The 12,521-nt window shown below is 40.4% G+C and overlaps 1 protein-coding gene across 1 annotated transcript in view; it reads right to left on the reverse strand.

Annotated features, from left to right (window-relative positions):
* Positions 1–12,521, reverse strand: part of TGFBR3 (transforming growth factor beta receptor 3) — a 113,706-nt gene that overhangs the window by 69,392 nt on the left and 31,793 nt on the right. The window contains exon 3 of the mRNA XM_083867130.1: positions 51–235. Coding sequence (XP_083723256.1) covers positions 51–235 — 185 coding nt within the window. The remainder of the gene's footprint in view (positions 1–50; positions 236–12,521) is intronic.

Genomic DNA, 12,521 nt, shown 5'->3' on the forward strand with positions numbered 1-12,521 from the left:
CAGACATACTTATCACCAGGGATCTAGAGAAAAAGTAATTTCCCCTTTACCTCTCTTTCATGATGGCCAAGACCCTCCTTGGGGTTTCTGAGATTGAGGACGTGCACCTCTTGGGGCAGGCTCGTCGTGCCTCGGCTTGCACAGCCAGATAAGACTGTAAAGCTTTCCAATAAGGCATGGACTGGGTGAGAATTGTTAACAGGCGATAAGACACACTCCCTCTGAGGCACAGGACCTGCAGAGAAAGACATAGACACACATCACTGGGAGAAAAAAAAAGCAATACATCATTTATACTTGTCAAATAATGATCATCCTTTTGTTCAGAAAATCCACAGGAACACAAGAAGAAGCTTTTTGTTTACTCTCTACAAAATTAAGACTTTTATTCCCACTGCCCTTCTCAGTTGTCCTGAATATGCCAACTCATTGGTTTGCTTCTCTCTGAAAGTCAAAATTTTCAAGTATGAATTCCAAAACCGAACGTATTCTTTTCTTTACCAGGGAGGAAAAAAAAAGAGAAAAAAAAAAAGTCGAAGAAAACCTCACTTAAAAAAAAACCCCAAACAAACAAAACAATCAAAAAACCGCAACCAAAACCAACCAACCAACCACCCCAAAACGCCCCCCAAACAAACAAACAAAAAAAACCTCACCACCAGTGATAGCGGTCAGGGGAATTGGTTCATCTTAGATGTTTATGCCAAACACTTATCTGCAAACACTGTAGATGGAATCATGTGTATATAACAATGAAAAGTTAATATCTACCAGAAAGGTAATTATGTCAGGAAGGATTTGGGCGAGTTGGATTTGTTGCTTTTGAAACAGTGCTGATTTATAATGAACATCATTCAAATACATTGTACAAAACAGCAGGCATCTGTCACATGATAAAATGAAATGTTTGTTTACTGAGTCTATTTTGTGTCTGACAGCAATTATCTGCACTGATAACAGTTATCTAGTCCAAAACAGAGTGTACGCCCTTTCAAATAATCACCACAGCATGATGTAGTGCCATACTCTTATATAGTACGTGAGACCGTGTGATGTGATAGAGCAAGATAGCACAAAAGCTAAAGCATACACAGCAGTTTACATTTAAACTATATCCCAGGAAACTAAATCAAGACAAATATTTATGAAAAGCAGCCCTGCTTTTCCAAAACGGCTCAAGCCCACCCCTGACAGTAATAGATATACATGTATGGTTTTGATGCAGAAGGTCACAGGAGAACATTATTGATTTAACCCCTAATTTGCACCAAAGTCACTCAGATGAGAATTAAGACTCACATGAACCAGTCAGTTTAGAGGCTGCCAGGCATAAAAGAGAAATACAAGGTAGAAGCATATTTTTTCCCAGATCATGCACATCTGCAATTGAAGTAAAAAGCTTCCTTTGAAACAAGTTCAAAATAAAGAAAATCTTCAACTGATTAAATGGAAGAGGTCTATCAGGTTTTGTCAAGTCTAAAGCCAGCTATTGTAGCACTAGAGATCATCTGACACTAGCATACAATTACATTTAATTATATTAGCACTGACCTACACTTTGCTGGTTAAAACCACAGTTTTTTCAAAATACAGTTTGGCCATTTACTTGAAAGTCAGAGTCTGTCTTAAACCAGACTATCTGGAAAAAGCAAAGCCCTTGAGCACAGGGAGATTGCTGCAGTGCCTTGGGCCACAAAGGGGCCATTCCTGAAACCCACCAGTGCATAGTGCATGTCCTGTGAGCTCCCACAGAACAGGGATATTTGTAAAGGCAATGCTCAAGGCATAAATTACACATGCCTGTGCTTGGGGTACAGAGAATAAACAAACTTTCTTCTCCCTAAATGAGGAGCTTGGCAGTAGCACTGACCACCAGCTTGGAGGACTTGAGGTTTTCTGGTTTTTATTTAACTCCTTTTGTGGAGTTAAATAAATGTTACAAGTCCAAGGAATGATACTCAGTTTTAAAAAAATCCCATTAAAAAGTTGCCCTTTGTAATGGTTGAAGAAATATTTAGAATTTAGAATTTAGAAACAATAACACAACCAGTACAGAAGGCCACATTTTCCTGATGTACAAGAGAAGATCAGAGAGCCTACTGATCAATTAGCCCAGGCACTGATGTGTAAGTCCTACGGCACACCATGTTCTACAAGCTGTACAAAACACTTCTGTAAACTCCACAAGCATTTCTTGGGCTAGGAAGGATAAGAACACTTGTTCATTGAATTGTTTCTTGCTGGCCAAAATGGAGTTGATGTTTAAGATGTTTCAAACAAGGAGCAAGCTGCAAGACTGAACAAAACCAGAAATGGAGTTGCTGACAAAAGTGTGCACTTTACTTAGCAAAGGTTCAGGAGAAAGAGCAAATATCTCCTTGTGATTTCCTTGTGAACACCCATTCCCATGCAGGACATCTACCAATCCTCCCCTCCAGCTTTCATCTGATATTTACTCTGAACAAATTTAATACATTAGAGTAAAAGACATCTGGATTTTTTCCTCACATCCTACAAGGGGAAGATGATTGTGACTGTTTAGTTCAGGCTGTAACTGCCTTCTTTTGCTGGCACCTCAAATGCACATTAAGAAATCCCTCTGTTCTGCTCAACATGCAAGATGGAAACAGTCCCGGAGGGAGCAGAAGTTCACATCCTGGATAACCGTGTGCAGCTGAGCTTATCTGTACAGGGACAGGCAGAATGAGGCATGCCTGCTCTGCCTGCACTCCACCCTGGCTGGACAGGGGCCAGATCTCTGGCAGAAATCCATCACCCTGCTGGCAGCGAGCCCATGTGTTGTGCCAGTCCTGAGCAGGGCTTACTGGTGTAGGTCCACTCTTACAGCAGTGCAGCTGCACAGCATCTGCCGGCACACCCCGGCAGCTTGGGGCATGTCCCCTCTGTCAGCTCTCTTTGGAGGAAAGGGGTGCACAGAGCTGCTCTAGGCCACCCCAAGAAACCAATGTTTTGGGGGAATTACTGTCTTTGATAGAACTGCTTTTAGATCAGCCTTGTAAGAGAAAGGGATATAGCCCTGGAACTCTGAACCAACAACCGGAGCATCTGGAGGATGCTCTGCTACAATCCGACCACACATGCTGTGAGACTGCCCATGTTCAAGGCATTTTGTGGAGCTGTTGTATTTTTGCCAAGTTTCACACCAGTGCCTGAGTAGGTGTGTCCTGGGCCCATCCTACCTTTCCCAGCAACTCAAGAACTCCCACAATCACCTATCCTCTTACACTGGCAATACCAAGCTGCAGTCCTCACACGCTGATATTCCCATATCCGCCCAACCACTAACCCGGCTGTAGTGCCATGCCCACATACACTGGCATGCCTGGAGGTAGCACTAAGTGAAAGGAAAACTTATTCCAGATCACAAAGTCCAGTGAATGCTCAGCCTGCAAATGGCACAAGGCAGCTCCTTCTGCCACCTCCTCTGCATTTATGCTGTACTTTAGTCTATTCTTACACTGTGTGCACCACAGCGATGCTGGAGCTGTTTGCTCAACATTCATTAACCACATTTCTTTCCAGCCCTTCCTACTGCACCTGCAGATCCTCCCCACTCAAAGGCAGATGCTGCTAAAAGGCACTGTCACTCCAGTGGGAACTGCAAGAGCTCTCCTCTATCCAAATTATCAACTTTTGGCTCCCTCACAGATCCTTCATCTTACTTCCTTCCACTTTTCTCTGACTAGAAAGCCAGCTACTTCCTCTATGTAGTTTAAATCCTACAAAATGCATATTCGCCACTCTGAATAAAAACCCCAAAATCCTTCCTAGGACACTACTAATCTGATTGTTTATCCACCACATCCTCCACACCACCTACATAAGTGACATTTGAAAGCCAACATGAAGCCACAGCCTCGTCCTACCTAGGCTTTACTGTCACTCTGTCCTGCACAAACATCAGGATAAGGCTTTGCCAGTTTCCCACTCCAGCCTCACACTCTGTTCCTGCCAACCTCACCTGCATCAGCGACACCAATATCCTGCCAAAATCCATTATTATCAATGTCCAATTAACACATTAAGATTGCCTTATCAGCTTTAAATACGTACAGGTAGTGTCCTGTGTCTCCATCCTCATCAAAGCACTTAAAAGGTCAAAGATTTCTTCCACTTTATCCATTTTAGTGTGGTCACAAGCCTTTAGTGCCTTCTCTGCTGAGAATCTAAGTGCACACACACAGCCATCCTTGGGCTTCTATTTAACTTTGGAGCATGTAACCACTTAATCGTGTTAGCAAATCCTGGCTCCTACTCCAATACAATTTCAGTTGCTTAATGCCTTTAGAGGATGGAAAGTAGATTAGGCAGTTCTATAAGAACCAATTATTAGGTATATATTTTACAATATAATGTTTATTGCAAATGTTTAGTGACTTGATAATTCTCAAGAATTGTTGAGTATTGAATTATTTTTCACATCCAATTAATATTTTAAAGGAAATCAGTGCAGACCCAACCTTGTTGATACTGTGTAGCTGTGTCCATCTGGAACATATTCAATACAACTTCAACATTCTTGTTTCCCATATCACCCATGCTACTAATGAGTAACACGTGTTCTGCTGTAAGAAGGTAGCAGAAGTAAGAGTAAAACTAAGGGAGATAACACAACAACCCAAGACCAACTCATAACTGTGATTGATCTTACTAAAATACTAAAGGGTAATGTACTTTCTGTTGTATTTCCATGGTGATTTCTGCAGTGTTGTCAGCAGAAAAGCACGAGCAGCTCCTGCAAATTGCACAAATCTGTGCTGGGGGTTCCACAGCACATTAGCATGGTTCTCATATGCCATAGCAGGGGGTACAAGCCACACCAGTGGGATAGAACACTCCTCAGAAGAAGGACAGATTTATCGTAATTGATTTTTGAATGAGGGAATGACACTCATCTAGTCATTATATATAAAAACAAAAAAATCAGAATCCAGACTTGAGGAACACAAGGGATCTCTTTGCTGTTGGGTGCAAAGTAATATAAATTACTGCAGATTCTGCTAAAATTCATCACTTTATGCTGAAAGACACATTAAGATGTGGAGGAGGCTAACTAAAGCAGAGATTTCAGTGTGCCCAAATGACAGACTTCCACTAAACTTCTTTTAGAGAAGGTTAATTTAAGGGCATTCTCTTAAATCTCCTAGGGACAATGATAGCTGAAACAAAACTACTTTTGAATGACAACAGAGAGAGGAAATCATTTTCTCTTGAACTAAAAATCTTCACAGAGCATTTGAGCAAGACTCAACAATAACTTCTTCCTATGATCTTCACCACTCATTTCTAAAGATAAAAGTGCATGGGCAAAGGACCACCGTTCCACATGGAGGAATTGTTACCACGTCCAAAACCTTCTTCTCATAAAAGGTTTCTCACAGAGGGAAGCATCTATACCAAAAAATATACAGAAGAGTTGAGGTAAATAAGAATTTACAGAGAGAAGTGACACCTATCACTCCCAGAGAAAATGTTAGTCACTACCATTCAGCATGGGTGGCTCGCTAACAATAAATACTAAATTCCTTCCTGCACACCCCTTCACAGAAGACCATCTTGAAAGCCAAATTCCTAGTAATTTAAATGTAGAGGATAATGGACAACCTCCACGATTAATATGAAGAGCAGCTTTTAGTACAGATGACAATGAAGAAAGTTTCACACTCCTAAGCAAGGACTTGAGCAAGACATCAATGCTCAGGATCAGCTCATTCTGGCAAGCAGCCTTGAGAGATGTAAAAGACAAGATCAGATGGCAGGAAACATTATAGGCTTTGTGTGGAGAGACAACAGCACAGAGGAAACCTCAGTGTTTCTGCTCATGAATAGGAGAAGCACCTCCATGATGGATCAAAAATCACAAGCAGCTGGGCTGTCCAAGACTACTCGTGATTACATGATTTTCCCCTCTGAGTAAGTGTGATCACCTTAAGAAAGGTGCAGGGTAGAGAATATCAGACCTTCATATGGCCAGGGGGAAGACTAAAGAAGATGACTACCTAAAGCATTTTATATTTGTATAAATCTACACATTCCATTCAGATCCTTAATTTTCAGGGAGCTCTTTTACTGTCACATCTAGTGCATATATTTTAAGATGAAGCTACTTTTGACTGAATCACCATTGGGGAAAGGGTGAGATTTAAAATTGCAGGGAGAAGATTCATGAACATGGACTAATTCTAGCTTTTTTGAAAAAACAAGCCAATCCAACCAACCAAAACACCCAAGATATCAGACTCCACAGATCTTTTTGAATTGAATGAACTATAAAACTTTTACTGAGAAGAGAAAAAAAATACATCCTGAGGAAATATCCACTACAGGTGGCAAGATTTGGTTGTAGGAGTTAAAACATACAAGCTGTACTAACTAAAAACATGTGCTTTTGCAAAAACTCAGCAGAGGTTTCCCATTCCAGTGCACGGAGCTTACTAACCCCCAGCAGCTCCACAACACCATCTCTGCACCTTTCCTCTTTCCTCAAGGAAGAAAATTCTCTGGAACTACACATTAATCTCCTTTCTTCACCTTTACACTGACATCTGGTGCTAATGCTACATGCAATTGCTCCATGTGCTGTCTATCCCCAACCATTATCCCCCAATTAATTCCTATACCACTATTATCAACTCTGCCCAGACTTAGTCTATGTATGGTCCAAACTATTCAGATGTTTCAACACATTAAATTACACTTAATCTACCATGTCTTTTGGTCCCCTATTTTCTGCAGTTTTTCTAGACATTTCTGTTATACACAGTAAAGTCTAACATCATCTGCCTGCCCACTGGGAATCATTCAGATGACATGCCACACACCTTTTTAGGTTGCTGTTATGCTTGGTACAAACTCCTGATGCTGGCTTCTCCCTCTAAGCAAAATAATTTTTTATGCCTCTCTAGTGATGTGTGGCAAAACATCCACTCCCATGGCTCCCAGCCACTGGTAAAAGCACAAGGTTTATCCCTGTTTAGCAGAGATGATCTAATTTCAAGTGTTACCTGCATGGAACTCAGTTTTTTCCACGTAGGAAAAAATTCAAATTATATTTTTAAAGCAGAAAATCCTTCTTTCGCTTTTTGAAAAATAAGCTTCTATTGATCTTTTGTCCTTATCAGGACATGAAACTGATGCAAGCTCATTTGGAAAGGTTAACTATCAAATAAAACTCAACTGCTGTAGTAATGTACTGCTACTTAGAAATTATGAATTAAACCTAAATATCCATTTCAGGAAAAATTGCAAATTATAAAGTCATGCTCATTTGTTACACATCGAAACTCCATTTCAATATCTAAACAAGCAAGGCAAAGACAGGCAATGACAATCAGTTAAGTATCTTGTTTAACAAAAGAAAATCCAGGTGTCTTGTTTATACACATATTAAGCTAATTAAACAGAAAAGGCAATGAATGAGAAACCTGTTTGGTTTAACATCCGCTGAGCACAATCTCAAGACATTACTACCCATGAGGCATAATCTTAGAAAACAAACATCTGCACCTGGAAAACAAAGAAGTCTTTCAAAAGCAGATGTACTCTACCACAGAGCTACATTTTATGTAACCTCTGCTGTACTTCTTTCTGACCAGAAGTACTGTCAGAGCCCTACCTTCTCTTGAGGCTTGCAGCAAAACACCACTTACAGGAACTCTCCTCTCTAGTATTTTTCCATGCCTGAATGTGCAAACTCATTCACATATGCTCTTACTGTCTCTTCCCATTCCTTCTCCCAAGCCAGGATTTGGAAAACATTTCCACTAACATAAGAGCATATTTTTAATACTCATAAACAGAGCAGCATGTATGCATTGACTTTCATTTAAATACAACCAGAAAGCACGTTTTCTGGTTTCCATGTCAAAGAACTGAAAACAAAATGGTCCACCAATGTTTCAAAAAGGGTTGTTGACTTTTTCCCTTTGTTATCCTCAAGTAGTAGGGAAAAAACCCCAAGTTTCAAGCAATTAGTCTAAAAATCAAATGCAGATGATCCTCTTGCACAAATCCCCTGTCTCATTCCTTTTTAAACAGTGGTCAATGTTAGACTGAGGGCTTCCCTGCCCCTCAGGCAGGGCTGTATTTCAGAAATGCCTGACTCAAATCACAAAATTTTATCAAGACTGTAAAAGATACAAAATTATTTTAGATAACAAGCAGTACCCAAAATGCAAAGAAACATTGTGCCTTAACAGACTTAACAGAAGAAGCAAATTTAGCATTCAATTTTCATCATTGTTAATGGATGAAGTTGTCTTCAGCAAAGTAATCGTGCAAAGAGGAAGAAATGAACAAACACCAACTATTTCTAACATTCCTTGTTCATAATTCCCAAATACATTCAAACTTCTTGTTGTAAAAGTCTATTTTCCCTAGAGGTAGCCCATATATTGTCTCAGATTTACCCCTCTTTACCACAGAAAGATAGGAAATTGCATGGAAACAATGAATGGAAGTGCACTTTTTATCAGAAAACAACAGGAAGCATTGTGCTTGGTTTACATGAGAGCTCTATTGGGGCCAAAAGGGAAAAAAAAGCTATATAAAAATTTAATGCCTGCTTAGAGCAAAAAACTCCAAAACATGTTTCAAAACCATTGTATTTTTAATAAATCAGTATTGGAACTCAAAGCATCCTACCCACACTACTGCTTTTACTAAAATTAGATAAATTAAAGATGACAGAGAAGGAGATCCCAGATTGCATAAAATCAGTTTCAGGAGGCAAAGAGAGAGAACCATACTTACTTTCATGATCAACCATACAAGAATTCATTGAAGAGCATGCACAAAAACACACATGTTAACTTCAGCAATCTGCTTATCTAAGGAAACAAGTCTTCTGAGTCTCTCAGCAAAAAATACCTATTTAAATTGCAAATATATACTTCAGTTCTCTGAATACTCATAGATACTCTTGAAAGTACTGATACAAGTTCTAATGATTTTCAAACCAACACAGAAAGTGTTGGAATCCCATCTCAGGCAGTATCAGTAGTATAGATGAAGGTACCAAAATATACAGTAATAGTAAGACTATAGAATGCATACACTAGACTGAGGGCAAAGGTAAGATTTTTGGCTAGGTGGATTGTGTTGTTTGTTTCTTTTTTTTCCCCATCCTTTCTTAATCATAATGACTAAAAATATCCCGTGGCAGTTTTTCAGAGTTGCAAGTAGCAATGTTACATGCTTGATCCTTACCGACCTTCATTTGAAACTACACAGGCAGCCATCTTTTGCCCAAAAATGCACAGTGTTATACTGCTTGTCCAAGGGGACTACCATGAAAAGAGTTTATATCTATCTGGTGACTAACGAGAGCAACCTCAATGAGATCAGGAGGGATTTAGAGGTGTCTTGTTCAGGGGCATTCCACCACAGAGTTGATAGCTACTCTTGCAATTTAAAAAGTCTTCCAATTGCTTTTACTAAATCTATTAGACACTTCACAAACGTTCCTAAATAATTACAGTATCACACAATCCTACAAACCATTAACAGAGTTTCCTTCAGTTCATAACATTGGCATTATTTTTGATAGGTTATCCAAGCTTCAAAGTAAAAGCATAGCCAAAGTTTTCTTTTCTTTAAATTTCTTTTATCTGGTCCAAGCTGCTTCCTTTTCTTCACATAGACACACTGAAATTACAGGAGTTCTGTTTGTACTCTTTTTTTTACCACCTCTATGAGTTCCTTTACTTCTTGATAGTTGGTTTTCTTTCCTGTCCAACCCCTATTATTCCATTTAACCATTCCCACCTAGTCCCCTAAGCTTCATCAACACTTGGCATTCACTATACCTGCATACACAGGGCTCTTCTTTCAATAAGATGTCTTGCTTTTATCTGTCAATCCAATTATCAGCAAGTCATATTTTGGTCTTCAAAGAGGGAACAATGAATTCTTGATGCTGGTGCATATGGATGTATGCACATCTGGAGAGTTAGAGTGGTGATTTCCTTTCCAAAACATCTTTTTGACAGCCACAGAAATGCAGAGTACCAGATGGTACAGCTGTCAGCTCAACAGCAACTTCCTATCATCTTCTGCTTTAACTTTGTCACTGGGCCCAGGACTGCATGGGAGCCTTGCCATTTGTGACTAGCCCAACAGAACAGGCTAGCTGTTGCTGCCTCTAATCTTTGGCCAGTACTGAAGCTTGTGGATTCTGATTGCAACACCAGCCACTCAGTGAAAAGCAGCTGGAGAGGGCTTTTTGGTTTGGGGTTTGGTTTTTCTTCCCCTTAGTTCTGCCTATCAGAAACTGACATATAGGTGCTTCACTCAAGCACGAAACTCTACGAGGCTCCCCCTTTCTAATCTCAGTTTGCACGTCAGAAGCATCACTCCATACTAAAAAAGGGAACATCTGCTCAGTGCTGTGTGTCAGGAAGATCTGATAAACACCGCTGCTGGACGCAGTGTTGGAATGAGAGCAGCACTGAAACACGTGATCCATGTGCTGCCAGCCGGACCAGGACACGCTGGGGCTGCTTTGCTCAGCTCCTCAGCGGCAAAGGGATTGAAAATCCTCATCAGTGGACAGGACCCTTCATAAAACAAAAATGTGGCTTTGTTACTCAGGCTTTCAGCTGCAGCAGTTGGCAACCGCCTGCCCCAATCCCATCAAACGTAGTGGGGATCTCAGAAGCAGCAAAAGCCAAAGGGAAGAAGAAAAACTTGGGGAAAGATGGCTCCATAACTGAAAGCATGCCAGCTTTTTCCTAATTAAAAATAACAAGATTACAAGTTCAATTGAAGGCTGAATTCCTGTAACTGACCCTTTAAGGATGAGTTCACTATCACTAAATGTCTCATTGAACGAACTTTGAAAAGAGATCCTTATCAAGTGCTCCACAAAACACTCCAAAGCTTCAGTCTTGTCTTCAAAAATACAAAAAGAAATTCTTAAAAAATAAACAGAGAAAAAAAATGCAAAATCTACTGTACTGTTCCGCAGTCTCCACTCAGTTAGCCAACTGCTTCTTGCCCTCTGCTGTAGATTAGGAAGGAAATCAATCCTGTAGCAAGGAAATCAATCCCGGAATATGTCCTGCTACAGGTTCTCTCTTCAGACTTCTGAATATTTATTATCTAGTTTGGCTTTAACTAGGGAAGACTCTGTGTTCAAAATTTTTCAAGGTTCTAAAGAAGACTGGGAAACACCATGTGTTGTGAGGAATGCCCCAAGGCAGTTGTGGGCACTGTGACTTCATGCCTGGATATTATTTGTGGCTTGCTCAAAAGGACCAGCCCAGCTGCAGGACAGGCCCCAGTGGCTGTTTGGCAGGTGACAAATGCTGTGCCTGGCACCCAAGGCATGGTTCTCAGCTTCAAATAGATGGGGGACACATCATCAGGATAGAGAAGGACCCAACTGAAAAAGTCTGTGGGATGGCAGGTTTGACAGAGCCATACATACACAGCTATTTCTACCAGTAATGAAAAAATAATAAAGTCTAACATCACAGGTTTATGAGACAGGATGAATCATCCAACATCTAACCACAGCCAAACCCAGGGTGCCTCATTCTCTCCATCGTTCTCCTTCCCACCAGCACTTTCCAGCTATCTTATGCCTCTTTTGATGCTGATCAAACCTGCTTTCCCCAGGAGCTGATTCAACTCACTAACATGACAGGAAGGTAACCCAGCAATAAAGAGACTAAGCAGGTTTCTGTTGGCCTTTAGTACACTTGAGAGCAGGAAGAAAGGTACAGGGAGTACCTAGGCTGGCTAACTGGAATAACCTGCACCCCCATCCCTACTATGGGCAGCAGAGAGACTTCAGATTGTGCTCATGAAACCTCAGTGACTGAATGTGAAAAGACCTTCCTAGAAAGAGATAATACTGTTTACAAAATGTGCTGACTGCACAGATGCGGTTTCCTTTTAGTCCACGATAAGCACAATAGCGACACAAACTACCACTTTCAAAAGCTCTTCGTGCATTTTCACTTTGAATAAATATTTCCATGGTGAAGAACACAAACAGTCACAGCTTAACAACTGCTCTGATTACCAAAAAGGCTTCATGCAATACCTCACTATGTTCTTATATGTACATATGTCTTTGTGTAAATATCTACGTATAGACATACATGTTCTCCATATCTATCTCATCAAGAGGTTGACAAAACATTCAGTGGAAGTGAGATCAATCACACTTTAATCATATAAAGGTATTTGTTTCACTTTTGAAGAGCATGCAAGAAACTGTTGGTTTTTAACATAAAAGCTTTTCCTGAAGGAATTTAATTTCATTTCCTCAGCAGTACTAAGCTCACCATTTACAATGACAGGACATTGCAGTCATGACACATGGTCTCTTAAAATTGCTTTCCTAATCAGTGTTCCTGTTAGCCCACTCTTAACACCTCATATGGAATGCAAAATTAGAGCTACCCCCTTTTTAAGTGGTAACCACATTGCACTTCTGCACTCCCCTTGCCTTCTCATCCCCATTTCCTGTGTTAAACTCCTGGAAACTGCAT

The sequence above is a fragment of the Zosterops lateralis genome (assembly GCF_965231275.1).
Source record: "Zosterops lateralis genome assembly, chromosome: 9".
In the NCBI taxonomy this organism is placed as follows: Eukaryota; Metazoa; Chordata; class Aves; order Passeriformes; family Zosteropidae; genus Zosterops; species Zosterops lateralis.